Below are 16104 nucleotides of genomic sequence, written 5' to 3'. Positions count from 1 at the left end.
CTCCATTCATCAATTCTCCGGGTGCAAACTGCAAAGACCAAAAGGGCCAAAGAGGAGACTTGAAGAATATTTTACTACGAAATCGATATCGTCGTTGCTTCTAGATTAGCCATTACTCACCGCCTATGACGGCATGTATATATACAAGAACTGAAGAACCATTTTTTGGTACTTTGAGAAAAAAAAGGATGGAGCACCAATCCAATCCTACAGAAGATTCTTTTTATTGCAGTTGCATTCTTTGATTTACACACGTCAAAGAGTCGATACATTATCCAACTAATATTTTATGCATTTAATTATAATTTTATGTCGCATTTCTTGATTACATGACACCCATCATCATGTATAAAAAGTCAATACTATACTCCCCAGTTCTTGTCTTAACGCAGGAGGGGCGCAACTGGCAAAGCCATTAGCGAACGAACTTGAGACCTTAAACTTAAGACTAGAGGGCTAAGGATACTAACGCTATTTTCATTATTCAGTTCATGTTTGGAAAGCAAAGACAAGGGAGTACAAGAAAAACAGAGGGACATCTTGATAATGGCTTTTCTATTGTGTTTTTTTTTGGGGGGGGGGGGGGGGGGGGGGGAACAAAAAGCCGCTAAATTTTCCTTTGAAATGTAGAAATTATGATTTTGGGTGGAGAATATGTTTATAAGTTTATACTTGGCCACGAGGTATCTTTCATTAATTACTAAAATACTATGTTTTGATCGTATCGCACTGCTACGTATCATTTGATAATTCCCAAATCTCCTATCTTTGGTTCAACTTTAAATGAAATGGAGGAAAATCCAAAGATATTTACAGATTGATAGTCTGTCCGCTTGTCGACACATTGTGCTTGGGAAGCGACTGCGGTGCATATCCGTAAACAACATGGTACGCAGCTTAATTGCCAACACAATTGCAGGAACCTTTTAGGAGAGGAATTATCCAGGTTGGGCATTGAAGATCTGCAAAATCTACAAAATCATCTGCAAGTGAGTTTGAAAAGCGTGAGCACTAGAAAGCCAAACATTCTTTCTACCTCACAGAACTCTGGTTTGCAATAAATAGATTTTCTAAGCCAAACATATAAATGGTTTTGAACATAATCCTTTTCCTTTTAGAGTCTTTATGAACATAAAGTTATTTGTTTCAGGAGGAGATACTACTAACTGATGAGATCAAAGAATTACACCAGAAGGTCCCCTTGGAAACAAATCTCTTTTTCATGCGGTAGCTATACTGAAATTTAAACTGATGTTGTAATTTGAAAGACTTTATTGCAGGGAGACCTTCTTTATCAAGAAAATGTTGAATTGTACAAGAATATTAACCTCATTCATCAAGAAAATACAGAATTGCAGAAGAAGGTTAGAACTCTAAAGATGATGAGAGATAACATTACCTTCCTTTTCTGTTTATCCAAAAAAAAAAAAAAATGTTCATCATCTGTTAAATAAAAGTGGAGTTTTTTATCCAGATTCATAGACAAGGATGCACAAATGAAGCAGGCAGGGGCACCAACACTACACATGAGGTTAGCAATAGCAATATGAATGATTTACATGCACCAATTGATCTCCGGCTAAGCCAACCTCATTCACAGAGGAATGGTCCACCAGCCGATCTAATAACACTTGGGTAAGTATCACTCAAAAACGTACAATGTATATTCAGATGATTTTTTGTTGTGATTAGCTAATTAATGAAATTGTTTGTACTAATCTAACATGTAAACTAAAACAGGCTGAAGCTGAATTAAAGAGCAGGGTTAGAGTTGTGAGGCGTATCAGTCCATCCTTCATCAACAATCTGCCCCATCATAAAAAGCAAGCTTTAACAGTGATACTTGTGATAGAATAATTTATAAGAAAGATAGTTATCAGTTTGAGATTTTCATTACACTCTATGAAACAGATTTAGAATTAATCTCCCAAGGAAAGCAAATATGCATGTAAAGTAATAATTTGAATAAGATCTTGAAAGCAAAGAATCTGTAAGTGTTGCTGCTTCTGAACTTCTAATGAGTATGATGCTTAGCATCTTGGTATTTAAGCTTGCTTCACTATGAATAGGGGGATATTTATCCATCCGGAAGACTGCGTGTTATCTAACTCCAGAATAACAAACAAGCTCAACACAGTCTTTTCATGGCTATGATTGACCATGTTCTGTCTCAACTGATGCAATTTTACGGGGTCACCATCACTCCTTGTACTTGATAGCCCACATATTTTTAGTTCAATTCGTCCAACTTCCAAGCTTAAGTTTCATGAACTACCGAAGTCTGCTTATTCAAGTAACTGAACAACGAGAGAATATGTCAAACATCCAACTAAGAAATAAGAATATATATCCCATAAACAATCAATATCGACATATGACCACTGAAGCACAAGGAGAATGATTTAGCAAGTGAAAAATTGCTAGGTGCCTGACTGCATTTCTCCATGTTCCTGGAGATCAGTCAAATTTGTTCATATAGAGCAATTCATTCTAAAAAGTGCCTCAGCAGAGTGACACCATGGATATTGATATTAAACCTTCCATGGATGTAATATTCTTTAAGAGCAAAGACTACTTTTTCCAGAATGCATTAGCAACCAAATCATTTAATAAACACTTGTATGATCTTTCTAAGCAAAATAAAATCCGCATTAGAGATTGAATGTGAAGGCTCTAACTTAGTAAACTACTAGGGCTTTCTCAAAACTTGAAAATTTCAACACATGCAACTCTGCATGGTAGTTGCGTAGAATCAAATAAGTTGGTGAAATCACTTCCAATTCCATATGGATTATTTAGCTCTCTCTGATCCAGCAATGGTTTAAACTAGTTTAATAGCCCATCAAAAATCAGGCGCAGCTGCAGTTAAAACCTTTACCAGAAATTCCAGAAGGGAGATTCCCATCTGTTACGCAGCAGAATATCAATTGGGCCGGCAATCTTCTGACACCCAAATGCAGATTGTAGACCACCAAACAAATCATTTTTCTCAATATATGGTAACAAAAATAAAAAAGAAGATGATAATGGGCGACAAATTTCAGAAATGACTTACAAAGGCGGTCTAAAATATACTGATGTGTCTTGGTTGATTTGTACACATAGTTGTGGTGAGATCATGAAAAGGTGACCCCTCTTGGCCCCTTACTCCTACAGAGGCTACAACTACTGTCATTGTTCACCAAATTAATTGCTACCTCTCGAAGATATTGGTTGTAACCAATGGTAGTAACAGGAAAGTTGAAAACTAATCCCAGAATAAACAAAGTGCATTAACGAAGAGATGAATAGTAGTAGTTCATACTTCAGATTCAGACTCTAATCCGCAGATAGCCAATTCTTTTCGGACCATTCTTCGAGCAATTATGAAGATATTGACACTTTGATCATTCATAAAAATTCGATTTTTTGATGTTAATATGGAGGAGTAAGAAAACCGATCATATAGCAAGTACAAATGTGGCTAGAACAACTGGCCGGCAGTTACACGTGGAATAGTCCATCGATAAGCATGCCACATAAGTCCTAATGTTACGGCAAATTGGTAAATGGTCCCTCGTCTTTCTGACGTATCTAGAATTAATCCTCAAGACTTGAACAAAAAAAAATAAATAAAGGAAAAGTTTACATTTTCAAATTTAGAATGTGTAGGACTAAAATTAAAGGAAAATGACTTGTCATTTTGTGTTTAGGGCGTACTTAGCTGATTACGCTTCTTGTAAATGTTAATTTTTATAAACTCAAAACCAGCATCCAAAAAGTAAGTATATGGAGGTTTTTTTTTTTAGCACATCATAATTAACATCACAAAACTGATTTTCTAAAATCACAAGCTGAAAGCGCGTCTTAAAAATTGGCTAAGAGCAGGCAGGCCTTAATGCAGTCTTGCCATTAATTTGAATGTAATATGTCCTTTTGTCATTGATGGCATCTAATTAAGAAAAAAATGCACTTTTCATCCTCAAAGGTTGGGTTGATAACCAATTTCGCCCTCAAAGTTTCACTAAGAATACATTTCATCCTCAAAGTTTCTGAATTTTGGCCAATTAGGGACAATTGACAGAATAACACTTAATTTGGATGGAAAGCAACGCGTAAGAAGCATACCCCGTTAGAACCAACTTTGCATTCAACAAAAAAAGGATAAAACCTGTTCTTGCTTCATTTATGTCCTCTCCGCTCCTCTTCTTATTGTAATTCTAAAAAAATTTCTAACCACCCTTACCATTCTAAATCCAGTCATTTCTAGGAAAAAGGTTGACATAAATGGTCGACATCCACTTATTCATGGGTTATAGATGACTTGGATTTGAGTATCTATCGAAACGCATTAAATTAACCTAGTCCATTTAGTTTAAATTTTATTTTATTTTTTACCTATAAGAAAATATAATAGAGGAAACTCTATTTGCAAAAATAGAGGAAATCCATAAAAAATTGGTAGGTTATTGTTTCTTTATCTTGTATAGAAACTACCAGTTGTTTATAACTTTAATTTTAGGGATAATTTCAGAAATCTCAGGGGAGGGTTTTGACTATTGTAGGTAGGTCCTCTCTAATTTAAAAGATTACACTTACCTTCTCTACTATTAGTATTTTAGTAACAATATATAAATCCACTATGCTAAATTTGTCCTAAAACCCCTAAAATACCTCTTTATTAGTTAGAAGGGGGGGAAACTCGCTCATGAATTTCTTCCACATTGCAACTATTGCAATCGGCATAACTACCACCCTAACGAAGTCAATAAGCCACCTTAACTTAATCCTCGTATTCTCATAATTTCGAAAGCCCAACTTTGCAGCTCTAAAGCTTCCTGTACAAATCAATTATGACAATTAACCATTCCATTCAACCTAATCTTTTTCCTCAATTTTTTTACCCAAATTTTGCATCTAAATTGACCAATGTCATTATTCAAATTCAATCAAAATGGATGCAAGCTTGTTGATGTTAAAATAATCTAATCCACCAAGAATACCAATAAGGAGCAACCAAAAGCAACATTAGAGACCACATTCTATGTCTTTAGGCAAATTTGATTATAGTTCTTATATCCCAAAATTCTTTTTTTTTTTACACAATTGGTATAATAGTGTAATCTTCCTCAATCTATGTTTCTTTTTTAGCCATCTTTTTTATTTTCTTGTTTGTAATTTGTATCACCGCCATTCTTTTCATCTTCATTTAGTTTGATAACAAATATGCTTTGACAACCTATTATTTAGCAATGTCAATTCAATAATAGTTACAAAAAAGGAAAACAAAAAAAAAGGATCTATTTCCATAATAATGAGGATTCGGGATGTATTAGATGGTTGTATAGATGGCAACTATGGAAAAAAAGTGGACTATGAAATACAGGAGAGAAAAGGTAAGAGAGAGCATCGAAGAGAGAGAATAAGAGTTTGTTTTGTGTGGTAACCGTTGTTTTAAAATGAAAGATTAGTTTTAGTTGTAGACTTTTTTAAAAATTATCTATAAGTGAAGGATATTATAGTAATTTTACTGCATGAATGGAGGTTAATGTAATTATTCAAAACTAAGGGAGATGAGTGAAATTGTCAAAAACCTCAGGGGAGGTTTCTGAAATTATTCCTTTCTTTTATCTTGTCCAAAAATTATCACCTCTTTATAACTTCTTTTTTTACCTTCTCTAGAAATGAAAAAAATGCTAGCTATGCATAGGATTCTTTGTGGGCTTCTTTTATTTCCCATAAACTATCAGACGTTCGTTGTTTTCGTCCATTATTTGAAAAAACTACCAGTTATTTATGGGTATGATTTGAGTTCCAAGCTAAAATAGGCATTATAAAAAAAAAATCACCAACTATTTTTATCTTCATGCTGATTTACATGTCAATAAGGTAAGAAGGAAAATTTTGGTAGAGTTTTGCCTTAAATTTTAACAATCCAAAGTAGCAACCAAACTGGATATTGTAACCAAATTAATATAACCAACTAAAACCATCAAAAAAGAAGAGGCATAGGCTTGTCAAAAATGCATTCCAAGTGGTCCTTGACATGGCTCCTACTGAATATGGACCATAAACAAAATAACGTAAAGATACAAAAATTAGAATTCAGAAGTTATACCACTAATATCTGCACTTCTGAACGGATTTTATCCCTTTTTGGTTGGTTCTAATAGAACATGCTTCTCGCGTGCAACTTTCCGTCCAAATTGAGTGTTATTCTGTCAATTGTCCCTAAGTGGCCAAAATTCAAGAACTTTGAGGATGAAATGTATTCTTGATGAAACTTTGAGGACGAAATCAGTCATCAACCCAGCATTTGAGGATGAAAAGTGCATTTTTCCCTCTAATTAATACCATAACTTCCAAAGGAAAAAACATGATTAGAAAAAAAAAAATTAGATCTCGCGCTTAATTGGGTGCGAATAATTTACAATTGAATGCCGCAAGAAATACATCGCAAGCAGTTAATCCCTCCTAATTAAATTAAGTAGTTTCAGACCCTATAATACTTTTTTCACCCAGATATAATTAAATACCATTCATGGGAAGTTAAATACCACCATTCCATTTATCACATTAGCTAGGCACAAACACATATACTTAGATATGATGCAAAAACAATTGATAGTTAAATGTTCAAAATAGCAAATGGATGTGGGGAAGTAGATAATTATTCTTAGTTACATTTCCGCTTGTTTCGATGTCATCTCTTGATATTTTCGTCGAGCAAAAATGAGAGTTCGAGGAGGATGTACATATTGTGTACCTGCAAATGCTATATTGACACTTGGTGGGTTAAAAGTGTAAGAGAGATAGAAATACCTAACCTACACTACAAATACGCATTTTGAAAATTTGACGCGCTTGGTGGGTCTGTCAACTTATAAAAATAGTAGTTACCATGTAGAAACAAAATCTTCAATATGGTTGATCGATTTGACCATCCAAAAACCAAATGAATTCTTTAGCGACCAAATAGGCAAATTTTAAAGTCGAGAAGCCAAAATGACCTATCCTCACTCAGAATATTAGTCCATATCCAAAGTGTACCTAAGAATTTGGAAAGCAAATTATAATGATATCTAAGCACCCCATTTGAAATGTCTTGGAACAATTTTGGGTACAAACGTTAAAGGACTTACCTTACACTTGTTGTAAAAATGATTTCTAACTCAAAAGTAAAAAAAAAATGAATATACAAATAAATTTAAATCAATTAGCTTCAATTATCAGATCAAGCAGTTGTTGTTATACGTACCCTCAAAACTCAATATAAATGGTGTTGGTTCTAATCCCTAATCCTTTCATGAGTTGACAGCTATATAAATCAGAGTTCTAGCCAAAAATATATATATATTTCTTTTCGTTCTTGACAAAACATAAGCAAAGATGAAATGTGTTCTATGCTATACTATATATATGGTGTGCTGGATATCATTATTTGTTCTTTCATGTTATTAGGAACGCATAACTATTTGAGATAGAGCTGATGTTTCACCTTATATTTCGGAGCCAGTAACTTGGAATGCTAAAAAAAAAAAAAACCAACCATATATGGAAGTGGGAAGAACCAGCAAGAAACATGTATGGTGTTGTAGAAAAATGCCTCTCATGAACCTTGAGAACACTCTCCTGTTTTTCTTTTTTCCGCTCTAATCATTTCCCTCAAACTATTTTTTTTTTTCAGTTTCTTCACAGTAACAATCAAATTAATGTTCACCGGGGATCAAGAAAAGGCTAACACCGGCGGCGCTTCTTTGCTGCCGGTCACCGTCCATAAGACGAGAAGAAGAGCATTGGATTACGTAGAGTACGCGGAAAACGATGGTTCATCGGCCAGTCACAGCCTGCAACGCTCGGAGCATAACAGATCTCCGCGAAGGAGAATGAATTCAATGACATTGAAATGTTTATGGCCACGGTGGAGTGTGACCCTTTGCTTTTTCGGAGCCTTGATATTATTTGTGCTTTCCACCATCTTTTTAAAGATAATGCTGATGAGCAGCTTTAATCCTACAGTTGATGCTAAAACGAATTCTTATCCTTTTTTGAGACGTCAACAGCCTTTGGAAGCCTCCTCTGCCGTTGCATCACCGAAGATTTTTCAACACTTGCATGAACAGGTGGTGCTTATATGCTTCTTTTAGCTAAAATATATATAATATTCTTCACAATTCCCCCTATCAAATTCAACCACCCCTGCCCCCCCCCCTCCCCTTCTTACAAAAAAGAAAAAGAAAAAAGGAAGATAAATCTTTTTTTTTCCCATTTATTGTACCTTTATTTAATCTTGCCAGTATCATTGAAGTACATAAAACTTCTTATTTATGACAAGACAAAATGCATCTCCTAGACATGCTTCTATTTGGGATTAGAGGGGTTCCTTGCGTTTTCCACTTGTGGGAAGCAAACCTTTTACTCTCACTTGTTTGGTACATTTGTGCAGATCCCTAAAAGATATGACTGATTCTGGCATGTATAGGTGAAAGTTGAAACCACCTTTTACCCCTCACCTTCTTCCTACCTCACCTTAAGTTATTACGTCTTACGGTGGCTTTTATGCTTTATGATCATTTTATTTTCTTCTTCTAGACCAAGAAACTCACCTATCATCAGATGTTCTTTTCTGTTGGACAAGCTTATTTCGTCCAATATCTCTAGCATATATCGCTGTGGTTTGGGGCACTTCTTCCAATTCCTCTTTGGGAGTCAAGGTCATTGAAGCACATTTCTGCAATCTACCATGATTATACACAAATAGTGAAAGACGCTTATCTAATTCTCCCCTAGCATACCCTTTAATGCCCCAAAAAAAAAATGTCTTAGTGTTTAGGGTCAAACCTATTCCAAAAAGAAAAAAGGGATAGTCAAACAGTGTATCAGTAGCAAAGATGATACCACAAGATAGTAACCTCAGATTTTCTTGGTTTTTCATCTCAGATACCTGATATTTGGAAGAAGCCTAGAAGTGGCAGGTTTTCTAAATGCATCGGAAGATCGAAACGTAAACTCGGTCTGTAACAATTCATCGTTTTCCCATCTTGACGACTGGAATTTTTTCTCCATCTTTGATTGTAGCTTAACTTTCCCTCAGGCGAAACTGCCACAAATGGTTACGTTCTAGTTCATGCAAATGGTGGACTAAATCAAATGACTACAGGGGTAAGCCGTAAGCAATCATACCCGCAGGAAAATGTGCTGCTAATACTATTTTTGCGAAATTTATGCTATCCATCTCTGAATCCAAGAAACATGTACAGATAAGTGATATGGTTGCCATCGCAAAATTACTAAATGCAACGTTGGTTCTTCCTTCCTTAGATCATACCTCCTTTTGGAAAGATCCAAGGTGAGGATTTTGCTACAATCACTTTCTGAATTTGGGGAGAAAAAAAAGGATCTCGCTGTTTATAAAGCTTATTGCCACAGTGAATTTAAAGATATTTTCAACTGGAAGCACTTCATGGAAGCTCTCAAAGATGATATTGAAGTGCTAGAGTCTCTTCCACCAAGCATCGCCAAGGTGAAGCCTATAGTCAAAGCCCCCGTTTCCTGGTCAAAGGCATGTAATTCTTCTGATCTCTTCCTCCTCTAATTTTACTAATTTTTTCTTTTATTTCAATTTTTTGAGCACTAAAAACATTGGTGGTTTCACGATGTTGCAGCCGAGATACTATAGGGGAGAAATCCTGTCGTTATTAAAGAAGAAAGGGGTGATAGAATTTCCACTCTCCGATTCCCGTCTTGCTAACAATGGCGTGCCGAGTTCAATCCAGAGGCTTCGCTGTTATACAATGTTTGAAGCACTTCGATTTGCGGAAGAGATAGAAGAACTAGGAAAGAAGTTAATAAGCAGACTAAGGGAAGATGGTGATCGATACATTGCACTTCATTTAAGGCAGGTTAAAAGAATGTTTACAGTAAGCATTTGTTAATGTCATAGCTGATGGCATTGGAAAGTATCCTAAGCAGGCAATTTCTTGACAGATACGAAAAGGACATGCTTGCCTTCACTGGTTGCACCCACAACCTCAATAGAACAGAATCCGAGGAGCTTCGGCGTTTAAGGTATAAAACCAGGCGCTGGAAAGAGAAACAGATAAACGGCACGCTGCGGCGACTTGAAGGAGGGTGTCCCATGACACCGAGGGAAGCTGCCGTTTTTCTTCAGGCTTTGGGATATCCCTCCAGCACTAAAATCTACATAGTTGCCGGAGAAATATACGGTGACAAACTTACTCAGTTCAAGAAGCACTACCCGAATACTTATTCTCATTCCACCTTGGCTACCGAGCAAGAGTTGCAACCATTTGGGCGACGCCACAACAAGCTTGCTGCAATAGACTATACTGTTGCCCTGGAGAGTGATGTCTTTGTTTACACCTATGACGGGAATATGGCAAAAGCAGTGCGTGGTCATCGCATTTTTGAAGGCTTTCGGAAAACAATCAACCCTGACAAGTGAGTATTCTTTGTTGGTTTTACTGATCCTTCCATTCTAACAAAACAATTTGCACGATCCGTACATGAAAGATTTAGTCCATATTTTACTGCCTATGACGCGTCTTAAATGTTGCAGGCGGAACTTCGTCACGCTTATTGATAAACTGGACAAAGGACTGATGTCTTGGGATGAATTCTCATCCGAAGTTAAGAGATTACACGAGAGCAGAATTGGAGGACCCTACTACAGAGAAGTTAAAGAATCTCCAAAACTCGAAGAGAACTTCTATGCCAATCCTTTGCCTGGTTGTGTTTGTGAAGATTAAACAAAACAGAGGGATACAAGCAAAGAAAAAGCAGATTGCTTCCCGAACCGCCAAGCAGAGCGGTTTTGGTGCAAAGATGGTTATGCAATATATTTGACACAAAGTGGTTCCATAGAACACCCGACAGTGTAGAGGCGAAGAGCAGTCTCCACCCTCGAGGGTAGAATCTGGGAAGCCTGCTGTGCACGAAACAGAATTTTTTTTTTTTTTTTGGGGGGGGGGGGGATACAGTCCCAGCATAGGTAACGCAGACCTTACAGAAACACATTATTGATCCCGTAGACATGCAGTGTCCCAATCAATTTTCTTGTCCGTCGAGAATAGCATCCAAACTTTCTTTGATCCTCACAAGCTTGGAGACAAATTTTTATTTACTGTAACATCATTCTCAAGATTGCAATAGATTTTGCATTTGTTTTCCTTATTATCTTGTGCTCGAAACTCTTTTCAAGACACTTAAAATCTATATATTCCGTACAATAAAGTATTTAAAGTTGCAGGAGCAGCTGTATCATCGATTCCCCTTGCTCTAGAACATTTACATGCGTTGGTAACGCGTCCACCATGTTTAGATCAATCAAATCAAGTAAGACACCAGTAAACAATTCATTTGGCGCGCACAAGTATCGAAAGGCCTGATGCAAAAGCATAATGAAGAAATAATGAGAGCCAAGGCATGCATGAAAGCCACCTCAACATCTCAGGAAACCCAATAATACACTATGGACGAATAGTAGAAGATGTCCCAAATTAATTATACCAATCCAGAAAAAGGATGGAGAAAGTAAGTACAAATAGAAAAAGCAAGAGAAATGTTCTACTACTGCTATTGCGCTGAATGGCTTGAGAGAGCTCCTTGTTACCCAGCTCAACATTTTTTGTAGCTTCTACTGCCTGTTTGTTAACAGCAAAGGAAAAGTGTAAGTACAAAGTTTTTTTTTCTCTTTTGCAGCTGAAAATGCTGTCCAAAAACACTTTCAGCATATGCATTTTTTAGCTGACAGAGAAAAACATCTGACACAAATTTAAATCAATTAGTAGACAGATCTATAATCCAGAAGATAATCCAAGAATGAGCAGTATGGAAATTTCAAGTTAATCGGTCTTATGAATACTTTGTCTGCAAAAAAGTAGACAAATTCTTAACATGACATGTTGAACTCAGACTAAATGGTGATGCTTCACGTGGCATACATAGCTTATCCACATTCAGTCTTGAGCACACACAACCAGAAGACATAACTCTCCCGATTAAGCTACCAATAAACCTCTCCTCTCCCAGCATAATCCAGCTTATCTTCTTTCAGTGGCTTATAAAAACTGCAATTATGTCAATTATGCGTTACTCCTAGGATTCGTTCAGTCAAGTATGCGTTACTCCACTAGTTGTAACATGTTATCCATAGTCTCTTTCTCCCAACAAATTCATGAGTATACTATCCGCCAACATAATCCAGTATTAACAGATATTTGCCTAATGACTTGCCGAAATGGCATGAAAAGAGCAAAATGCAGGATATGCTATGCTATTGATACTTCCATTAGGACTGGGAAGATCTCACCTGCTCATACAAAAGCTCTATTTGTTGAGCTTGTTGCAAGACATGAGTAGACATCAGGTGATTCAAGGCAGACATTTCAACCATTTTTTTCTCAGTTTCTTGTGCCGCATCCAGAAGGCTGGACAACTCAACCTGCACCAATATGCATGCAACAAAGCAAATGCTAAGTTATCCATCTTAGAGACATTCCTGGTAAAAAATAAAAATAGACTCCAAATTTTCATCCCCAGTCGGTATGGGTATAACCTGGAGGGCACGTGTTTCATCATCCAAAAGTTGCTCTTGAACCCTAATAGGACCTGGTTGAGCTTCTTCAGACTCCCTGACCTCTTTGTCATATGTCTCTCTCGGTCCAACATTACTTGATCTGGCAACTTCTTTTACTTCTTCTGTGCCAGCTTGCCTCCGCTTTCTTCTTGGGGTTACTCGATTAATAGCATCTTGGAAGCGTACAGCTCTCAGCTTGTCAAAATGTGATGTAACTGAATGAAGCTTTTCACTTAGAATCAAAACCTATGCAATGGAATGGAAAGGATGCAGAAAGTCAAATGAGGACTCCATGGAGCACAGAAACTAAAACAACACACCTGAAAGATTAAATATAAGCTTCTCATGTATCTAAAGCCTTATATGTCATGTACTTCACATACACATTTGACCAGCACAACTTTATCTTCAACATACAACATTACAGAACTACAAAAACTGAAGCAGCTTTTCTATTTCAATCCTTCTTCAGGAGATGCAGGATTTGTCCTTTTCAAAACTGTGCATACAAAGGTGTACAGTGATGCATGATAAGAGATTGGATACAGACAATTCTCACCACTTTGGACACAGGTTTTAAAACATCTTCAGTTTGAACAATTACTTTCATTGTCATCGTGGTTCATAACCAGCCCCCCAAATTACTTGTATTTCATCTCAGAGAATAGATTATGCACCATCAACCCACACCCAGCAAACAGGACAATAAAAGGGAATAAAATGGGCTCCAAAAAGAAATGCTTCGATCTCTAACCAGACAGAACAGCAAAAGTTGTGTGCATACCACTCCATGTTTGTGTGCGATTGTGTCAGCGTTCAAATTGTCACCCTTGATACCAAGCCAGCCCCTTGAATTTGTTTCTTCATCATTTATACTATTCTTAAGAACATCTATTTGCTCTTTGCATGCTTTAATGAAAACAGTAACCTGCAAAAGCAAATGTGTTAGAAAAACTATTCACTGGGGATCATACAACAACATTTCATCAATCTACACTGCTCCAATTAGCTCAGTTGATACAATATAAGCACATTCGATAAAAGGTCTTTGAATATATTCATATACCTTTTACTTTAAAGTGTCATGGAAGCACAGACCAACTTTCTAGGACTAAGAACTTCTATCTGTACATAAGACACTCTTTAGAAGTTACAGAACTTCAAGTTATCACAATTTAGTAGGCCTCAAATGAGATTCAATTCCCACAAACCCCATTCAATTTAAGATCCAAAAATGCAAGATCATTTACAAGGACAATCCTCCACCATCCCAAGAACCATTGGATAATTTAGGATCTGAAACTCGAAAGAAAAAGAATGCACCTACAATAGGTGCTAATTCTGGAAACATTCCAATAGAATCTCCATGTCTATCCACATAGTTCCATTATTTCAACAAACCACCCATAGATCAAAAAGTAGCATTACTGCCATGCATAACTTTTATTTAAGCAAAACTATTATTACTACAAAAAGACCATAAAGTACTAAGCAAAATCATTCAGTAAAACTGGAATGTATTAACTACATTTGAAACCTTTCCATTTCAAAACTACTAAAACTAAAGCACGCCAAATGAATGGTGTTCAAAAAACTTACTTCATGTTCAATGCTATCTCTCTCTTGTTCAGTGATGCGGTGCTGATCTAAATAATCCTTCTTATGCTTCATTAAGAAGTGTTCCAGTGCTTCAATGCTTCCAAGCTAGACAATAATTTAGAAAACTAGTTACATAAACAGGAAGCAGACACAAAGATTTTATATGTATTTCTACCTCAAATACATCATAGGCAAGACACAATTACAAAATAAAGCAGAAGAAATGAAGTATTTGTAGTTAACAATTCATTACCGTTTTCAATGCAGCTTTCATAAATGAAGTCCTTTCCCGAGGTTTGTGCATAATAAAAGATGACAAAATAGCTGCTGTTTTGGCCTGTCAACAAGAATCCAACGTCACATAAAGACAACCTTGACTATGAACAAATCAGAAAAAGCATCCAAATACTAGTGTAAGGTTTATAGTCTGAATTCCAAATAATAAAAGAAAAGATGCTGGACTGACAATGCATGGTTAGAGAAATAAAAAGAAAATTGACAGCTATATTTAGATAGTTTCAGTCAAATTAATTCTTATAGGATTTTATTAAACTGTAACAGAACAATGCGTCACAAACTTGCAGGCAAACCATCACTGTTCGAAAGTACATTTCCAGCCACCAAAGTTAAAGCCTTTGCATCTATATTTTCTCTTTGGCAAATTTTATGTAAGAGATAAGGCCCACAAAATTTATGAAGCAAAACAATTGTCTATCTAGACCACAAAGATTGCTACTTTCAAAGTGGTTCCATGACATCTTGACATGTCAACATAGAATAACAAAAACAAAAACTTGCACTGGAAGAATGCAGCATCAATAGATGACAGGGGCTATGTGATTGTAAGCAATAAGCATTCGAGCTGAAATTCTTCCTACATCTGGATAAACAAATAACGATTACAGAAGTTCAATTTCTGTGTAAGCATCGATAACAAGACAGACAAAGATGGAAGTGGATCGCAAAGATTTAATGAACCTCAGTGAAACCCAATGAAACAGCCGAACGACGGACAGCATCCCTGAAATCTTCAGTTCTATCTCTAGCTTTCGCCATTCCTTCAAAACCAAAAGCAAGCAACATCAGGGAAAAATTACCCAATAACAAAACGAACAAAAGAATACCCAAATGAGATGCAACTAACCCGAAACTAAATTAAGAGAATGCAGTAACAAGCTTAACATCAAAGGTCAAGTACATTAACCTTATTCATACTCCTTACAAAATCCTAAGTTCCAGTTTCTCGCACCCAAATCGGATTGTAATCGCCAAAAATGAGAACCATACCAGATTAAAAAAATCCAAAATTTTGGAAAAAATAATAGACTAGGGGTTTAATGCTATTACAATTGAAAGAATTACACAATTGATACTGTCAAGTACGTCCTACCTAAAAAACCAAACAAAAAGAGCCCTAAAACCTGGGAGAAGGGGGGGAAAAAGGATAATTTATCAAAACAAAATGAATTTCGCAATACTTACTGGAAAATAAAAGAAAAGAATGAATACTGCGGCAGGATCAAGTGCTCAGGACCTTGGATCGAAGTGAATGGCGGACACAGAAGAGCAAATTGTTCAATTATTTCGCTTCAAAAGAAAATCGGAGTGGCAATCGTATATTTTGTAGAGCCTTTCACCAGCATAATGATACGACGCCGTAAATCAAAAGTCAATTGCAGTAACAGTAACGAAATTACCAGCTGAGAATGCTGTATGAAAACTAAAAAGGAATAAATAAATTTGGCGCCCGGGGGCGGTAATTGGGAGTAATCAGCGTTGGCGGTATTGTCGCCGGTGCTGAAGAAACCGGCGAAGAGGAAAAAGGAAGAAGAGAAGAAGTCTCGACTGTAAGTGCAAGGAGGAGGAGACTCGCTCCCTCTTGTGGTTGAGTGTTTTACTTTTGCTTTTTCACCCCCTCCAAACTCCAA

At 36.4% G+C, this 16104-nt stretch overlaps 2 protein-coding genes and 1 long non-coding RNA gene across 3 annotated transcripts; 1 reads left to right on the top strand and 2 right to left on the bottom strand.

Annotated features, from left to right (window-relative positions):
- Nucleotides 1-713: 713 nt before the first annotated feature.
- Nucleotides 714-3434, bottom strand: LOC140035161 (uncharacterized). Its single transcript, XR_011839116.1, has 2 exons — nt 3305-3434; nt 714-983 (listed from the first exon to the last, which is right to left on the bottom strand). It is a non-coding gene; the product is annotated as an uncharacterized lncRNA (long non-coding RNA).
- A 4018-nt stretch (nt 3435-7452) lies between these two features.
- Nucleotides 7453-10958, top strand: LOC113724017 (O-fucosyltransferase 19-like). Its single transcript, XM_027246971.2, has 9 exons — nt 7453-7563; nt 7667-8102; nt 8920-8992; nt 9074-9141; nt 9240-9328; nt 9409-9541; nt 9645-9877; nt 9967-10440; nt 10559-10958. Exons 1-9 carry the CDS (start codon nt 7505-7507, stop codon nt 10746-10748), a joined length of 1755 nt encoding a protein of 584 aa, XP_027102772.2. The 5' UTR covers nt 7453-7504; the 3' UTR covers nt 10749-10958.
- Nucleotides 10959-11372: 414 nt separating this feature from the next.
- Nucleotides 11373-16060, bottom strand: LOC113726570 (syntaxin-81). The gene is made up of 8 exons (XM_027250358.2): nt 15659-16060; nt 15155-15234; nt 14430-14513; nt 14177-14281; nt 13362-13505; nt 12557-12823; nt 12311-12442; nt 11373-11642 (listed from the first exon to the last, which is right to left on the bottom strand). The coding sequence occupies exons 2-8, from the start codon at nt 15230-15232 to the stop codon at nt 11499-11501; spliced, it is 954 nt and encodes a 317-aa protein (XP_027106159.2). The 5' UTR covers nt 15233-15234; nt 15659-16060; the 3' UTR covers nt 11373-11498.
- Nucleotides 16061-16104: the final 44 nt, after the last annotated feature.

Source organism: Coffea arabica, chromosome 2c, assembly GCF_036785885.1.
Source record: "Coffea arabica cultivar ET-39 chromosome 2c, Coffea Arabica ET-39 HiFi, whole genome shotgun sequence".
Classification (NCBI taxonomy): domain Eukaryota; kingdom Viridiplantae; phylum Streptophyta; class Magnoliopsida; order Gentianales; family Rubiaceae; genus Coffea; species Coffea arabica.
The sequence above is the reverse complement of the archived record's forward strand: the minus strand, read 5'-3'. Positions and strand labels throughout refer to the sequence as shown.

Coding starts and splice junctions, on each gene's coding strand:
- LOC113724017 (XM_027246971.2), top strand. CDS start 7,505: ATGCTAAAAAAAAAAAAAACCAACCATATATGGAAGTGGGAAGAACCA. Junction 9,878..9,966: donor TACATTGCACTTCATTTAAG/GCAGGTTAAAAG, acceptor ATTTCTTGACAG/ATACGAAAAGGACATGCTTG. Junction 10,441..10,558: donor AAAACAATCAACCCTGACAA/GTGAGTATTCTT, acceptor TAAATGTTGCAG/GCGGAACTTCGTCACGCTTA.
- LOC113726570 (XM_027250358.2), bottom strand. CDS start 15,232: ATGGCGAAAGCTAGAGATAGAACTGAAGATTTCAGGGATGCTGTCCGT. Junction 13,506..14,176: donor GAGATAGCATTGAACATGAA/GTAAGTTTTTTG, acceptor TTGCTTTTGCAG/GTTACTGTTTTCATTAAAGC. Junction 11,643..12,310: donor TAGAGCTTTTGTATGAGCAG/GTGAGATCTTCC, acceptor GTTAACAAACAG/GCAGTAGAAGCTACAAAAAA.